This window comes from Mya arenaria, chromosome 13 (genome assembly GCF_026914265.1).
Source record: "Mya arenaria isolate MELC-2E11 chromosome 13, ASM2691426v1".
Classification (NCBI taxonomy): Eukaryota; Metazoa; Mollusca; class Bivalvia; order Myida; family Myidae; genus Mya; species Mya arenaria.
The window spans coordinates 27,814,760-27,833,863 of record NC_069134.1 but is presented as its reverse complement, the minus strand read 5'-3'; the positions used below and the strand labels follow the sequence as shown (position 1 = coordinate 27,833,863).

The 19,104-nt window shown below is 34.9% G+C and overlaps 1 protein-coding gene across 1 annotated transcript in view; it reads left to right on the top strand.

The window, feature by feature from the left end:
- LOC128214360 (elongation of very long chain fatty acids protein 2-like) overlaps window positions 1–19,104 on the top strand; it is a 33,392-nt gene that overhangs the window by 1,151 nt on the left and 13,137 nt on the right. Inside the window, exons 2-5 of the mRNA XM_052920781.1 lie at window positions 5,281–5,348; window positions 8,771–8,964; window positions 12,424–12,510; window positions 16,974–17,145. Coding sequence (XP_052776741.1) covers window positions 5,285–5,348; window positions 8,771–8,964; window positions 12,424–12,510; window positions 16,974–17,145 — 517 coding nt within the window. The 5' untranslated portion in view covers window positions 5,281–5,284. The remainder of the gene's footprint in view (window positions 1–5,280; window positions 5,349–8,770; window positions 8,965–12,423; window positions 12,511–16,973; window positions 17,146–19,104) is intronic.

Here is a 19,104-nt window from a genome sequence, read left to right as displayed (position 1 = left end):
CGAACTAATGGGCGATGTCAATAAAATCATGGTGTTGCTTGGGAGTGAAATTTTGCTATAATTCTGAGGAAACACTTGGAACTTTAAGCAGTAGGAAATCCATGCTGCCTTCGTATTTTGGCTGAAAAACAAGTCCGAAAACACCAATGTTTTCAAAGACCAACGTCCGGTTTAATTCTAGTGTTTGTACAGAATCTATTAATAGTACAAACAAATTAATAGACCCTATGCCAGTGTTTTTTCTCTCACCATTTGTGAATAGCACCAGGGCTCTTTGACTTTTGAAAATAGCGAAAATAAATTGTGAATAAGCCAGATTTTGAAAACATTGATTATTAAATAAAAAAGCTAAAGAGGTGGGGGGGGGGGCTGTCGCTGCTTACTGTAATTTATATGCTTTTACACTCTTCTTGGATTTTACAGAGGAGTGGGGGTGGGGCTAATGACATGGATAAGTCCATGAACAAAACAATGAAGGGAATGGATGCAATTTAGTAAATTCTTTTTAGATTGTAAATGTTGCCCCTACCCTTTTTGATATTTTGTGTTGATTTTTGAATGGGGCCCGATTTCGTATAAGGGAGATAAAAACACACTGTACCAATCAAGGTGTTGCCATACGGGGGGGGGGGGGGTAAATTGGCGTGCATATATAAAACTTAAGACAGTGAGGGACATTTGACAGACTCGACTGTACCGCTAACTAGGTTTTGTACTAAGTTTTTAATGTCACCCTGAATGTCACCATAAAAACCGTCGACCACCGGGATTCGGACAAATTTCACTACCCCGGGGGTGAGGTTTAAGATCGTGTGTCTATATCACACGGATGTACCCGCCATTCTCCGCCCGCATTGGGCAAAACGCTTATCAACTGATCCTTGCTCGGCGACGAAATCTCGACATTTGATTTTTGGTCAAGTAGCTGACAAGTTGTATTATCAGATAATATCATCAATGAATATATGTGTGTCATTAACCTCATTTCAAACTTTGATACACTATTAAAATAGTCAATGGGAAATATTGAGGACAGTACAATACATATACTTGTATATTGGCCTTTGTGAGGTCAAGGTCATGGTCATGGTCACACTATCCGGAAAATAGTTAGCGGCGGTTTCCGGAGCGCCGTTTAGTGGTTTTGTACCTTGTATATTTTTCAGATGTCGCGATCCACGACCAGTATGTCGTGTTCTTGTACGGGTAGGTACGTGTACATGTACAAAAATGCAGTTGAGTTCAACTCGAACTTGTAGGCTCGCTGATACTCGCGTAAATAAGTTCCCCTGTGCTATTGAGCGATTCATTCTAAACATGTACACTGTACACGTACTTGTAGAACATAAAGTTCAAGAAGAGGCCGAAACGTACACGTACCCGTACAAGTAGTGGCTCGCAACCCCTCCTACTTTAAACAGTACAGTACTCCTTGATTAAGCGTAAGAGGTTTACCCTAACCCTGTTATATCGTCTGAAGAGCTGACTTCTTTTAACAAAAGGCGTGCCCAAGTACCACATTAAACGCTCGTGTGTAAGAACGACACAAACTAATACATTTCGTTTTCATGTACCTGGTTCATGGTAGCAGCGTCACTCGTACATTTTACTGCCTTGTCTGGTTATGAACTGCTGCAAATCACGAACAAATTAACATGTTAATGCTGCACTCTCACAGATTTACCATTTTTACAATTTTTTTTTATTTTTTGTCTTGGAAAGAGCAAACTTTTGCATAAGTACCTGCAAACCAATGAGATAAGATTGTGGACAAAAAGTCAGATCGTAGATTACATGTATCATATTTCCGTTCGAAAATGAATGTTTAATAAAAAAAAATGTCAAAACGTTCAATCTGTGAGAGTGCAGCTTTAAGGCCTGAACAGGTTTTCCTGCAAAACACAGACCTACGACATGGACCTGACGTCGAGAATTAGCTACAGGGCCGACATTCTTTGCACATGATCAAACTCTACAAGAAGGGTCTACCACAACATGTTCCGTCACAAACCACCCGACCTTCGTACGACTGTTCAATGAGTTCCCCATTTAGATCTGTTATATGCATGTTGTGCGACATTTGTGATAGGGCTTTATTCTAGAAGTTAGGATGTCGTCACTGTTTACGACGTCTTACGACTGTGTTGCGATATACATACGTAGGCGTACTGCGTACGATTGTGTTGTCATCAGCGGCCCTATTAATCGTAGGGATGTCCTACGATTACCCAAGAAATTGTCCTACGTAAACCCCGCGACGGTACTTCGAATGTTCCACTGAGGATGTCGTTGGTTAACAGTACGACTATACTTGCATCTATGATTTGACATCGACAGCCATGACCTATATTCCCACAACAATCGTAGAACAAATACTGCATATGTGAACGCTACTACCTATCTTTCAAATCCACACCTCCAAAACAAACGTGCCCCCTGCCATAGCTACGCATAAAACGTACGACAAAAAATCGTACATGTTATGTGATAGAAGCTTTAGTCAATGATACGACTTAAAGTTCCTTTGTGAAATCGGACCTGAATAGGAAGTTAAACATTTCTTCAGTTTTTGTAATGGTTTATTTTGTCAAGTGAATTTTAAAATAACGCTTTCATGCCAAACATATTTGTGTCGCAGAAAATGCATCTGAGAAGTGTCCATTACTCGAGACGGAAACTATTTTTCCGATGACAATCATTACCATTTGCCGGGCTGAAGGTAATTTACATCAATTACCATAGGTTGTACAGAATCGATAAAATGGGTATCTTCAAGTGAGATGATTTAAATGTGTCTGTTGACTCGTAAACGAACTAATACTTCACTTTGCTTATCAAACAGTCTTGTGAAAAATTCATATTCGGTTTATACCCGTCCCGCGACACGCACGGATCAGAGCATTAAAGAAACAACTCCAAGTTAAAGTTTCCATCTATAATTGAAATGCCTGATTATCTAATAAATTTTAATCGTTGAACGTGAAGTTTCCATCTATAATTGAAATGCCTGATTATCTAATAAATTTTAATCGTTGAACGTGAAAGCCCCCATCCATAAACGAACTAATACTTCACAATGCTTGTCAAACAATCTTATTAAAAATTCATATTCGACGTGCACTGATCAGATCATTACAAAAACAACAGAGTTTTAGGGTATTCCATCTTTGATTAAAATAAAGTGTTATCATTGAACGTGAAGGTCCCCTTCCATCTTTGAATACGGAATGTTCAGAAAATGCTCTATTTTTTTAAAAAACAACAACACGTGAATAACGCTATTGAATTGCAGAAAAATGAATTAAATATTCTTGTATTTACAAAAACCCAGTTCAAACGAGGTTTTGCTAGTTGCTGCTTCGTGTTTATTCATAAAAGTAAGTAAAATAACCAAATTTCAACACAGTTTTAAAAAAAATCGTTGCCGTCATAAAATCGGTGAACGCGTCGCTTCAGTAATAAAGGCAATGCAGTGTGCACACGCCGAAATTCTTCATCGAGACTATTGGCACTTCAGGAAACTCTTGTAAAAACAGAGAGTGATTTTGTTTGGGAAGATGTAGATATTGGAAAAACACCAATCAATTATCAGAGGAACGAAGTATAAGAGGAGGAGAGATCGGCATGTTCTGAATATTCCGAGAATGTGTACAAGGCCAGAGGTGCCTAGCGAGTGTATGACTAAAAGTTCACAACCTTCTGAACGCGAATTATGAGTCGGATCATTTGATTTCGCATGCAAATAGTATCATTAATTATTAACAGTATATGGTTCGTTTAACTGTTGGTATTGTTAATAAATGGGTTGACGGTATAAACGCTTGTTGGATATCCATGCAGTATTCATTTTAAATAACCATCGCTGAAAATGAGACGAAGCAAGTGTAAGACAGTCTTATCGTGATATGATTGTGACTAACCCATGAAAAATCCACCCATGACAAAGCTGAAAGACCTTGAAGGTTTTGTTGACAGACATTGTAATTTAAGACGGACAATACTTTAGCCAAATATGTCATTTATTTTTAGACCGGTGTTAATTTCTCGTCAAAACATGTAAGGATTTATGATCGGTTGAAGTGAAATGCCATTCATGCCGTTGTGTTAGGTCGTCAATAGCCAATCCTTGTTTCTGCTCTATATTCTTAAGCCGCGTTGTGGGTCAAGGCTGACTGTGTCAATATCTAGGTTTGGACTAGATTAATTGATTACGATTAAAAGGTTAACAATACATATTATTAAGCGTCCCTTTGTGTTATTACAGCACATGAATGGCATTTTTTAATTATATTTAAGCTATTGCCCGTTATTTCTAAAACAGTATGGTATGGTTAAAAGGTTAAACAAGGGTTACAGCAGTGTTCCTATAATTCAACTGAATTCAGAAACACCATAACTCTCAAATCATGATTATTGCAAGAAATTTATAAGTGAAACAAACTTCAGGACACTTGAATTAGAATTGATTTTACCAGTTTGATCATTAAAATATACGCTTATAAGTCGTAGCAGGGAATTGACAGATAATTGTAATATTTGGTGAGTAGGACTTTATGTGCATTTACCAGGGGCGGAACTAGGCCTTAACTTTAGAGGGGGCGTAAATTTTGGCATGCGCCCCTCCCTCAGAACCGAAATTCATATTGTTTAAAATGTTTGCAGGAATGGAGTGTACTCAAGAAATTTGTGACACTTCAAGCCCGAAATGGTGCATTTTGAGCGTAGTTTATTAGTTTGTTATCCGCTAATGACAAAAAAAAGTAAAGTTGGACGATTTTAGGGGATGGGTGGGGTGCCGGGTGTGTCCCCCGAAAACTGCATGTGTTTATGTATTAAACCGAGTCAAAAACTATCACATCAATTACTATTAAAGGTTATGTCGTCTTCTCACCTCAAGGTCATCCTGATACGAGATGTATTGTATGATTAAAGCGTCACAGGGGAGATAAGGGCTAAATTCTGCTATCTGCTTCATTATTGAATATCACTTTTCCGAACCTTTTAATATTCACCTTCTAAATGTAAGACACCTTTTTTGACTTAATAGTCATACGAACGAAGTAGATATTCAATAAATTACGCCCGAATACAAATAACTTCTAGATAGAGATGTAACCACTGAGCAGTGCTGTTTTATAACTTATTCATGTACTTTACATTCTCAGAAAAGCCCGAATAGGGCTCGAGCCCGTGAAGCCTTCGGGCGGTGCTTGTACAGCTGGATACGTTTCTACACGCTAGCCCGAAATATGGTAACATTTTATGATTTTCATTTTTCAGCACGATGGGAATTCCTGTGATATCAGACGTCATGGACACGATCTACGATGCGCACAGAAAATACGCGGGTGAGTGGGAACAGGAGGGGTGTAACAACATTCACACTTATTATGTTACACATTCACAAAATCAAAATACTTATAACGTTCGTCGGCACGTTGTTATTTAATCGAGAGTGGGGTCTTACTGGAAGGACCTGGCGAAATGTCTGGCTTGGTGCACAGGTTTTCGGTGCGTTGTTTTGACCCCTACTGTTTGCATATGCTAAGGTGCAATTTCATTGTTAACGCTATCGCATTGTCCCGCCATGCAGTGATTGACAGGCCTTTTTGGAAGACGCACGTCTTAATTTTAAAGCTGATGCATTATGGGAGGAGCTAACCCTATGTTGGTTAGAATTTATTTAAGTCATGTCTGCGTAAATAAGACGAAGAAATTAATTAACAGACTTTAACCTATACATGTTTGAGAAAATCTCGATATTTTCGGGGGTGGGTTGTATATCGGGAGTGGGGTCAAAACAGCACACTTGACCTGTGGCTTGGTGACCTCCGAGAAACTCACATGCAGCCAGGCTTGGAATCAAACCCATGAGCTGAAAAATATGTTGATGTAAAAAAATGCGCCTTAACATACAAGTATTGCATGCTGTGGTTCAACTGTAAATCCAGCGGTAAACATTGGAACCTCTTTTCTTTAAACATATGATTTAATCATAATAAGACTAACGTTTTGGTTTAATTGTTTTCGGAGTATAACGTACGCGAGTATTTATATGTGTAACGTAATTGATATGGCGGGGCGTAAACACACCAGAACGACAAATACAGGACGGCAATATGCCGTGTCGCTCTAGCGTGTTGGCGCTCCGGGACGAGATGGCAGAAATCATCCACCATACACAATACACCTACGCTCAACATGTACAACAATGACGAGTGGGGCGTTTAAATCGCGGTGCGTGTAGATTTCAATGGTGCATGTTTTGCAATCAGTAATACAGAAATAAACACCGTTTTGTTTTGTTTTGTTTCTAGGGATGACTGAATGTGGACATAAGATCTATACAATGGGTTGCATTTTTAGCTCGACTATTCGAAGAATAGGTGGGCTATACTACTCGCCCCGGCGTCGGCGTCGTCGTCCGGTTAAAGTTTTAGGGCAAGTTGAGATTTTCACTAATAAGTCCAATACCCTTCATTCAATTGACTTAATACTTCACACAGTTGTTCAGGGCCATCACATGATGAGGTTAGATAACTCCGTATTATTCTTTACACAGATTATGGCCCCTGATTGACTATGGAACATAGGTTAAAGTTTTAGGGCAGGTTGGGATATCTATTAATAACTTCTATAACCTTTGTTCAAATGACTTAATACTTCACACAGTTGTTCAGGACCATCACACACTAAGGTTACATAACTCCATATTATCCTTAATACAAGTTATGGCCCCTGATTGACTTCGGTTAAAGTTTTAGGGAAGGTTAAAGTTTTAGGGCAAGTTGGGATTTTCACTTATAAGTCCAATACCCTTCATTCAATTGACTTAATACTTCACACAGTTGTTCAGGGCCATCACATGATGAGGTTAGATAACTCCATATTATTCTTTACACAGATTATGGCCCCTGATTGACTATGGAACTTAGGTTAAAGTTTAAGGGCAGGTTAGGTTTTATTTTTAACTTCTATACCCTTTGTTCAATTGACTTAATACTTCACACAGTTGTTCAGGACCATCACACAATAAGGTTACATAACTCCATATTATTTTTAATACAAGTTATGGCCCCTGATTAACTTCGGTTAAAGTTTTAGGGCAGGTTAAAGTTTTAGGGCAAGTTGGAATTTTCACTTAAAACTCCAATACCATACATTCAATTGACTTAATACTTCACACAGTTGTTCAGAGCCATCACATAATGAGGTTAGATAACTCCATATTATCTTTTATACAAATTATGGCCCCTGATTGACTATGGAAGTTAGGTTAAAGTTTTAGGGCAGGTTGGGATATTTATTTAATAACTTCTTTACCCTTCATTCAATTGACTTAATACTTCACACGAGTGTTCAGGACCATCACCCAATGAGGTTACATAACTCCATATCCTTAATACAAGTTATGGCTCCTGATTGACTTAGGTTAAAGTTTTAGGCAATTAAAAGTTAAGGGCAAGTTGGGATTTTAATAAAAACAAACTTCTATACCTTTTATTCAATGCACCTAATTAAATTCAAAATTATTTACGACCATCTTACAACAAGAAACATAACTCCATTTTAACCCTAAATACAAATTATGTCCCTTGAATATTTTTTTTTTTTAATTTCTTTTGACATTTTTACCAAGGGAAAACTAGGAGGGCTATACTATATGGCCCTTGATTTTTTTTTTTTTTTTTTTTTTTTTTTTTTTTTTAATTACTTTTGAAAGGCATATTTATATATTCTTTACCACATTTTCATAATGGGAAATAAAGTTATTTGAATGACTTGCATAATTTTTCGGGTGGTGGGAGGGCAGCATCAAAGTCACCTTATGTATTGAATAATTTTAGTTAGGTTTGACATAAATAGACCAAATGTGGTAATATTACATTGTTATTGTATTCACTTCTAAGTCAAAGCGGCGAAGTCGAGCGAGCTGTCTTTCGACAGCTCTTGTTTGCTGTGGGAACCGGTCCGGGAAATCACACTTAACTGATATATAAAAGTGTTTATATGTTTTCTCTACACGCTTTTCTATCAAACTATTTAATCGTTGAATCTGGGAGTGTTATTGGTCCGAGGTTGAATCAAAAATATTAAATAAAAGAGTAATTATAAAGCACAACATCATTTAATATGTATTTATCTTATCTAAACAGTAAAACACTCCATTTGTTCAGAAAACAAAGGATGAAAATTTTCTACAGGTGTTGCTTTTCTCTCAAAACAGTGTACATACATGTAATACATTGATAGATTGATATTAATATATTAACGCCTAATGCCTAACATCAAATAAATTTACTCCTAATATTTTAGATCCACAATGAAAGACAAAACTATCATGGAGTATTAGCCATACTGTGTGCTCCTTTGTATGTGTTATATTTGAAGCTGATATAAACTCAATCGGTCTTGTACATATGTATACCAATGTATTTTGTCAAATTTCAGATCAGCGTACAAAAGACTGGTTTATGCTTATAATAATGGAGAAACCTGGTACATGTCTGGCTTATGCTATGGAGAAACCCATTACCTGTCTGGCTTCTCACTGCTATATACATTGTATCTGGAGTGAATTTAATCTGCATGTTCTCGATTGTATTGTATATGATTATATTCCCATATTTCAGATCCAAATTCCAAAGACAAATTTTGCTTTTGAGCAACCAAATACCAGTCTGGCTCATCACTGCTACATATAAGGTGTGAATTTAAACTGCCTGTTATTAACTGTTTTTGTATACATTACTATGTCCCCATATTTCAGATCCACGTACCAAAGACTGGTTTATGCTTTGGAGCAACCCGATCCCAATTTGGATACTCACTATCTCATATCTGGTGTTTTCGATATGGTTAGGACCATGGTACATGAAGGATCGAAAACCATACAACCTGAGAACATTTATGGTTGTCTACAACCTCGGATTGGTGGTGTTGTCCATGTATTTAGTTGTTGAGGTATGAATATGAGTTCATTGCTTTGGACTGAAAAAAACGCTATTAAAAGTAACTAACTTCAGTTATTAAGGTAGCTAGGTAATGTAACCGAGGTAGAAACTGTGAACATTATTTTTCTTGACATTATTTTGGTAATATTGGTTTATTGATCTGGGGACTCATATATAATGAACTACTTACCTGAGTTTCAACCATAAACTATAAGCTGGTTGTTATAAGTTCAAATATTACAACTTCAACAAACTATTACCAGCAGTAAATAAATTCTGACCTTGTTTATTCAGTTTGATCAATTTGACTGGAAGTTTGTCATGCTTGTGTAAGACAAATAGTTTCAACAGGAACAAAAATTAATTCATAAAATAACTATCCGGGTGCCTCATTAATGTCAATTTGTCATTTTTGTTTAAAAGGGCATATTGATCACTATAATGCAAATAGTTGCACAATGTTCCTTTCACAGCTTGTACAATTAAGTGTTAAAAATGAACAGCGTAATCTCTCTAGCAGTCTAGATCATTTTCTAAAAAATGCAAAGAACAATATTATTATTTTTTTTAAACTTTATGCGCTGACTTAATTGTTTAGAATACCAAAAACATATCACTGTTTAGAAGACAGCAGCAAAAGCAAATATTAATTTTCTTGAGTGTTTGGCGCACTATGTCTCAACACTAGCCAGAGACATAAGCGTAAACACTGATGATATGCAAATGTCATTCTCATTTGTAAACTTTAAGATCTACTTGAAAACGGAGCAGAAAGAAAATTGCACAGTCAAAATTCAAAATCAATACCAAATAATTCATTTTTCATAACTTAATATGAAAGAAGTTTTTACTGTACTCAATCAATGGAAAAGGTTCAGTGATTTCTTTTCAACTCAATATTTTATTTGCAAACCTTTCAAATTAAGTAAAGAAGTGCAAACATAAAGACCAATAAAAATAAGAACGTTCATTTTGTTGTATGAACTCTTAATGTGGTTAAGAAATATATGCATGATCTTAAATGTAGGGTAAAATTTGAAGTACATTGGAAAATGTTTGACAAGAGAAATCATTAATAAGCAGATAGGTTATTGTTATTTTGAGGTCTACATGGAAATTAATAGTACTGAGTCTGGCACAGCCGGACAAACAATTAATTATCATGATAGAGTCTCATATAATGTCCGATAATTTCCAGAGGTCCAAATGATGCTTTTTTTAAAAGAAATGTATAGGAAATACCAATGAAATTCCAAACTGGTCCACTGACTAACCGTACTATAACCTAGCATTAATGATAAGTGGGTGGAGCATTGCATCAACGTTGTTTAGTGAACAATTGCAGATAGGTACTCGCTCATGTTCTTGTAAAATGTACTTTTTGTGTATGACGAAATAAAGTGTGGTAAATCATTTGGAGTGTTAAAACTAAGATATTTAAGCTGGAACTTCAAATATCTTTGAAAACCACAATTTCCATGCTTTGTTGTTGCTAATGGTTGACTTACATTATCACTTGCTGTTAAGAATGTATGCTCAAAGTGTTAAAATCATTTCAGCCATAAATAATTTATAAAGATTGAGGCAAAAGGTCATGGTGTTACATTTCGTTTCAATCTACGCTCATTCCGCCTATTCTTAATCATTAAGATTTTACTATATTACAGTCATCTAACAGTTTACATAAATAAAATCAAAATGAAACTTAACCTTTTATTAAGTTTGGTATTGATTTTAAAGTGTGCTGTTCATTCAGGGAATGTGGTTGTCAAATCATATTATGCCCTTTGTGAAAATTCAAATATTCCACCAACCAATTTAATATCAAAATCATTTTATGAATGCCTTTTGTAATTTAAGATGTACAGTTTTTAAATAGAGTGTCTTTCATGAGAAGGTTATCGTTTTTAAACTTCATGCTGCAAAAAAGTGAAAGGCTTTAAATAAAGCAATTTAAAAAAAACAGAAGTCATTTAAGATTCCTGTTCGACAGAATGTTGGTCACATTTACAGGAAGTTGATTACATATTTTCAAGTGCCCATTAAACAAAAAAGTTTCAACTTGTTTAAAATTAATCATCTTCAAGTATGCATAATTTTTAAGTAGAGTAAATCATATCAATATTTATAATATTGTCATATGTATGTAAATTATTATATTAAAAGTTTATTTTATTAATGGAAAAAATTGTTACCAAAAATTCAAGTGAAAAAAGTTGTGTTGTCCTTATCCAAAGGGGAAATAAATCTTTAAACTTTAACCTCTCATTGTTTTGGTATTGACATAAGGCCTTTATCAGTAGATATAAAAATAAATCATATAGAGGCAGTGAGGTCAATGTCACATTGTTTAATGACAGCATACAAAGTACAAGATACAAGAATCTTTATTTAAAGTCGGGTATATGATAACAAGAAACATTAGCTCCGACTAAGCTCGATGTCGATAGAAAAAGAAACATGATGTAGACACTTATATGAACATGTGGCGTATACAAGTATTATTACACAATTATGAAATTGTCATGCACTGCCTATAATGACAGCTCACATTAATTGTTTAGCGGCAAAACAAACGACGTTGATTGAAGAAGAAGAACCATGATATAGAAATAAATATGGTCATGTGACATAAATAATTTAAGGGTTATTACACAATTATGAAACTATCATACTCAGTATATTATGATGGGACATCTTTAAGTGGCAAAAAAAAGACATTGATAGAAAAACCAACAACATAATATAGACAACACATGTCAACATATTACATATAGTAAAGTTTATACATGTTGAAAGTCTTTACACTATTTTAAGCCTTTTTAGGCTTATAGAGGCCCTTTAGAATGTAAATGATTGTCCAATAAGAATGTATGTTGCATTTATTTTTTCGTCCGATATATGTCCCAGATGTAAGATGCACACACAAGGACAATATCATTATAAGTTCCCTATTATCATATTACTTTATCATACATGTATGATTTGCATTTTGTTGTAGGATTTTAGTTCATATACTTTATTGCATGTAAAAACTGTAATCTATACAATATCTTGGGAAAACTAATAAAAATATTTCCCGTAAAAACAATTTCACATATAGGTTTGATAAAAAAAAATTGTTTCATTTAACCTTTATGGTTGCCGCCCATTTCAGATCATAAGATCATGAATGTTCATTGTCTGATTTTTCTTTTCTTCCTAAGAAAATTGTTAGTAATAACTTAGAGAAACATTGAATATAATCTATAAATAAAAATGTTCTTAACAGTCGAAATAATTAACTTCTAAATGGTATTTAATACAATCACATATGATATTTGTTTTGAATTCACTTTTTATGGTCAGTTTCTACAGTTCTTTCCGGTAATGTGTATTACAGTAACAATATGAGTGATTTTGTGGAAAAAATGTTTTGGAAAGGTTCTATAAATGAATGCCCATTTAATATGCATGATTTCTTTTCCAGATGTTACTAAGCACGTCTGAGGCAGGGTATAACTGGATGTGCTCGCCATACAATGAAAACACCTGGAAAAATCCAAAAGAGTTGAGGGTATGAACTGGGTTTTGCACTTTCTTTTTATAGTTTATGAGAGACTAGTTATTCTGCAGTGGTAGGCATATGGCCAAAAAAATAATACAAGTAGTTTGAGCGACCCAATCCTACCTAAGTAATACAGGCCCTGACTCTACCGTTTTCATACTTTGTTGGTTAAAAAACCCCAACAATATCAGAAATTAATGAAACAACATTTGTTGTATAGTTATTATTATTTTAAAGTTTTATACAAAGAGTAGTTTAACACTATTCCCGGACGATGAAAATAATGGTCTTACAGAAAAATATATAAATAATAATAAATAATAAAATAAAAATAATAAAAAGGCTTTGTACTCCACCTGTTATTGGACAAGATGTAACCCTAACCAAGCCTCTTTTTATGGCCTAGGCTAGAATATCATAGGGTTAAATGCTAGAAGGTACCCAAACCTTCTATATTGTAATGTTGTCTAGTACTGTATAATGGTCTTAACAGCACACAATATATATATATTGCATGGGGTTTTTATTCTTGGGAAGCTTTGCAGAAACATAGGGATTAATTTGTCTGGCGTCGACTGTGTCAGTGTCCTCACACTTTCCTTTCAGATTGATAATTTTTAAACATGTTTTCAATTCCTCACACTTTGTTACTCAGTGGTGTTAGTCAGTAAATGATCCTATTAATTGGGGTCAGTAGGTCAAAGGTCAAGGTCCTGATTATCTTTATTAGACTATCTGCATGGTCTAACACTTTGTTACTCAGTGGTGTTAGTCAGTAAATGAACCTATTAATTGGGGTCAGTAGATCAGGTTAAGGTCCTGATGATCTTTATTAGACTATCTGCATGGTCTAACACTTTGTTACTCAGTGGTGTTAGTCAGTAAATGAACTTATTAATTGGGGTCATTAGGTCAAAGGTCAAGGTCCTGATGATCTTTATTAGACTATCTGCATGTTTCACTGAATCATACAACAAATAAAGTTTCATTTGATTTAGATGTTTTATTTCTTATATTTGACAAACTTAAATCTTGCATTCTTAAGGCTCAAACAGTACACCATAGTTCTCTTTAAAAGTTCATATTTTTATCTGTGAAGTTTGTGTGCTTGTCAAGTAATAATTAAATCCTATTTGGTTACAGAAAGTATTAATTTCTGGAGGATTTATTTACAATATTTGCTTGCTCTGTAATGTTCTTGTATCATACTTGGATTGAATGTAGTGATTTCCAGGGAATATTCCCCATACATTGACAATTTTGAATGAAGTAATGATTTGTGTTTATTTTTGGTCTTAATTCATACTTCTACTAGGCAAAATGCATGCGTGCCAGAGACTTTTTTTCAGCAGTTCTCATTAAGTTCAGGATTGATTCTTACATCAGGATTGAGAGCTTTTAACGTCAGACTGTATTCTTCTCATAGGTTTGCATCGAAGTCAGAACGATTGCCTTGAAATAAATATAAATGACTCTGGAAACAATTTCAAAAGGGTTCTAAACCCTGTTACCTGTAACCTTGCTTTGGGCTTGAATCCCTCATACTCAAACAGACCCCAGGCTATTATTTTAAGGTTTGACAATTATCAGCTGTTAGAACACCTGTTTCTAAATCCTACTGATGATCCCATTGGCCGAGGCATGAGCCTGAACACTGTGTGTTCCTATAATTCACAAGTCAATTGTAACAACACCACCCCACCCACCCAGGTCGGGGGGTATACCAGGGATAGCGGGGGAAATGGGCCATGTTTTTACCTTACGGGTGGCCACGCAGTGTGGAGTGAATGCAGTGGTATTGTTTTTACATCGAAAAGAGCAGGGAATGGGCCTTACCTAGGATGTCCCGGGGGGATGGGGGGGGGGGGGCGTGGATTTTACCAGCAGATTGTGATTCCGCAGGGTGGAGATTTTACCTGGGATTGGCTGGTCCTGCTATTTTCCCCGGACATTGGGGGGGTGGGGGCAGTGGTTACAATTTACTGGTGCATAAGGCAATATGCAAAAATAATTAAGAACATGATGAATCTTAAAGGGACCCATTTTATTTCTTGCGAAATGTGAAGGAAATGCTTTTAACATTGATAAAAAATCAAAAGTTCCAATAGGAGCTCTGTGCTTTTAACACTTAGGTATTTAAAAAATGAGAGAAAATGCTATTTTTTTGTTGAAAAAATGTAAATAACGCATTTATATTGTATTGTTTAAAACAACGACTTTATGCTTGGATATACAAAATTCTAATTGAGTTAAAATCGAACAGTTGCTGATTTGTTCTTGTTCATAAAAGAAAGAAAAAAGTACTCACATCAAACAATGTTTGAAAAAATATCTTGATTATCATGAATGCTGTGAACGAGTTCTTTAAAGTAGTCTGTATAATGGTTATTGCTATCGTGTGAGGTAGACATGATAATTAATGTTGTTTGATCTTTTTTATAGAGATTTTCTGCACAATTAAAACAGAAAGGTTTTTCCATATTTAAGCGCATTGCAATTAGTTGCTAATGGTCATGGAAAGATGTAATGAAAAAGCTTTGCTTAAAGCTGCACTCAAACAGATTTACCATTTTGACAACTTTTATATTTTTTGTCTTGGAACGAGTCAATATATGCAAAAATTCATGTAAACCAATCAAATAAGACTGCTGACAAAACACTAGATTGCAGATTTTTATATTTAAGTTCAAAAATTGATGTTTTATGCATTTTTCTTAAACCGTTAGTAACGGTTTTAGCTATAAAATATAAATTTTGGAATGGAAATATGAAAATCTGCGACCAGATCTTTTGTCAGCAGGCTTTTATCACTGGTTTGCAGATATTTATGCAAAATTTTGTTCATTCCAAGACAAAAAATAAAAAAGTTATAAAAACCATAAATCTGTGAGAGTGCAGCTTTAAAGGGACTGTGTCACAGATTGGCACCAAAAAAAGTTTTTTTCTGCAACAAATCTCAGGACATTTATCTAATAGAATGTGTCAGGCTCTGATATCATAATTGTAAAAAAAGTACCAAAATGTCAAAAAAAAATTGTGTCGGACACTGGGTTCGAATTGTAAAAAAAGTACCAAAATGTCAAAAAAAAATTGTGTCAGACACCGGGTTCGAACCTGCGTCACCAAAATTGTAGTCCAGCGTCTTACTTACTGCACCATAAAGGCTTATTCTAATTTGGGTGACATAATTAAGCTATATACCTACCTCGGTAATATCACGTGATAACACCGACTAGCCAATCATGCATAAGGAATGAAATCTACCTGGTAGACATACCCAGTAATCTTTTTTAATGGAAAAATACGAAATAACTGCTAAACTTAAATAAATTGTAAAACTTGTGGAACTTCAGTTAGTAAGTTTCAATGCGTTGTACACATCGATGCCAAGTTTATGTCAGTTTTTGACAATTTTCTTTTTTTTCCGCTATTTTATCATACGTGAGACAGCCCCTTTAATGTTGAAATCGGTACCTGTATAATTTTGTATAAAAGCAAATCTTGCTGAATACTCTTTTCCGTCTTACACCAGCAGTTTGTCAATTTTTTTGCATGAATAAACATATGGCCACATATTTACTTTAAGGATGAAAGTAATGTCAACATCACATTTTTATGGCCTTCACGCCATTGTACTGTATGAGATAGCATAAAATTGAGTCTGAAAAATGATACACCCCCTGAGATAGTTTGGTTTTACAGTCTGTTTCACAGTTCGCTACCAAATGAATTGACATCTTTCTCATGTTCTAGTATCAAAGTAAACACACAGCGACAAGGAAAATCATTTACGCTTCGAGTATAACTGAAATAATAAAAAGACATTTTACATTACTTGTATCAATAATTGTTCTCTTTTTGGACCACTGCAATAATATAATCTCATAAACTAGGTGATACCATATTCGGACGAGTTATTCGTTCAAAGGGCGAAGGCCGACACTGCTGTCGGAGAGGACAAATAACTCAGCCAGTATTAAAGCACCTGTTATCATGCCATCAACATGCATAAAGGCTATCAACCATGACCCAAAAAGCTGCCATTTAAGATACACATGAGGATTCTTTAAATGGGCACAATATAGGTTGATGGCCCAATTTTATTTAATTTTTATTTTTTCATGCATTATGATGATTGACTCTTTTGACTTATAATTGATAAAAAAAAGCACATAATTTGTGTACAGATCAAATACGTTTCATCGATTATTAGGCCACTTGTACAGATGAAAAATATATCATCGATCATTTAGGTGCTTTTTGGAATAGGAATTTTGTAGCTACGCAGCTATGACCAAATTGAAAAATCCCATTTATCTTTACACAAACTAATATGCTTTTTTTATCATTCATTAATCAAATGAGTCAAGCATAATATTATGAACTACATGTATAATTAACAGCACATGTTTTTGTATCAACTTGTATTGTGCCCCTTTGATAAATGATAAAATGTTTCTTTTAAATTGCAGGTTGCAAACGTATTATGGCTCTACGGATTTTCCAAGGTCATCGAGCTTCTGGACACGGTTTTGATGATTCTCCGTAAGAAGGGAAATCAGGTCACGTTTCTCCACCTTTTCCATCACGGAGTAATGCTCAATATCTGGTGGTGGGTGCCCACATTTACACCAGGTGGACAGAGTAAGTATTTGTGATTTCTATTTAAGTAATAGCTAGATGACCTCAACTAAAATCTTGATGATTAAGAGTGGGCTGAGTGAGCATCGCATACAAGCCCTTCTTAATCATTAAGATTTTACTTCAGGCCATCTCACTGACTTAAAATACATTACCCTCATTGACTGACATGCAAAATCTGACACAGGGAGTGTGTATCACATGAGTGGCAGAAGGCATACTTTTAAACAAAAGCAAAAGTTGAAATTCTTAATGATTAAGCCTTAAGTACTAAATGATTGTTTATCTTCTTTTTTGGCTGAAAATGTGAGTTGTATCCTAAGAAACTATGGGGTGTCTTATGAAATTATAACGACTGGCCAGTCAGCCCTGGAGGTGTATATGGACAGAGGGGTTAGGTCAAACATGGTTTGCGTCAAACTTTTTGTGTGTGTGTTTTTGCGTAAAAAAAAACATGTTTTAGTTAAAACGGCTTACAGCAAAGAAACTGAGAAACTAATGGTGACATAGAAAACACTCAATCTTATATTCTGGTCATTTACCTTTAATGAATATCACATAATATCAGGTATTTAATTTTTTGGATATAATGCAATATTTGCTGGATGTATATACATAGACTTAGCCAATCTAAAACAAAAGCCTTCATGTTTGTTCAAATTTCAGTACAAATCTGAGTAATTTATAATAATGTTAAACCGTAGAAATAGCGATAACCTTTTGGTATTTTAGGCGGTAAATGAAACATTCTTTTGGTCGAGCTTTAGATAAGATTATTATAATTCAGAGGGATCATTTTTAAATGATGTTCCATGGTCACTTCAGTAATCTCCCACGCATACATTAAGGCTTGGTTATCGATTTGGGTATATATATATACAAGTTTTGACAATAAATTTGGCAGTCACTTCAACTTGTCAGTAGGTCAAATATTTGAACTATCAGGTGTTAAATGATTTGTCCACAGTGATACCAGTATATCATCTATTTCAGGCCAAAATAATAAATCATTTCTTTGTTGTTTCCCTGCCACCAACAGTCTAAGGTACAGAGTAATGGACGACCTGTCTTGCAATAGAATACCATACATAAATGAGTCCCTTTTTTGTTTATATAAAGTTGATAGGTCCAGTTAATAATAAAAATCCAGTTTTTATGATGTCAGCAGTCCATATCATGTTTTTTGCCAGTCCGGACCTCACTAAAAATATAATACGGACCGCTGACGTCATATAATATTGACCGCCGACGACATAAAACTGGTGTGCTGCTTGCAATTTTCACAACAACATTTTTTTTGCTTGTAAACATTATTAGATTTGTTCAATAAAACACAACAAAGGCGCTTAAAAATTATTAAATTGTAAAAAAATGTTCGGTATAATATAAGAAATATAATACACCACTTCGGGCAATTCTGAACATTAGAAGTAAGCAAGCACTAAATTTATAACATAAGCCACGAATCAACATTCAGAATAGCTCTTTTTTTTGCCAGAGGGCTCAACTTTGGAAGAAAAGTTGTATTGAAGACAGAAATCATCCTCGGCCATTATCCAACTGATATCTATTCTGAAGATTGCAGGAGATGGCCGAGTTGTTAAGATTGCTAAAGCCTTTTTTAAGAAACTCACAGAAGTGACTGACATTGTAAGTGTAGCACCCCTGGTGTAATAATTTTGGATACTAGTATGTAGAGCATATTGCATCATGCTTGCTAAATAAGGCTATGTGTTATTTGTCCTGATGCTTGCTGACATTTGTTATTTCTGTTGTCGGGAGTATTGGAAAAGCTAAGTTGTAAAGATAGTGGGCCAAAAGTGGGCTATAAGGATAGCGTCAGTAAAAAGATGGCTTCAACAGGATTATATCTAAGATTAAGAATAAGCTATCACAAAGCCAGCAAGGCAGTTGCTCGAATAGCGAATAAAGAATATAATAAAACAAGATGTACACGAAAGA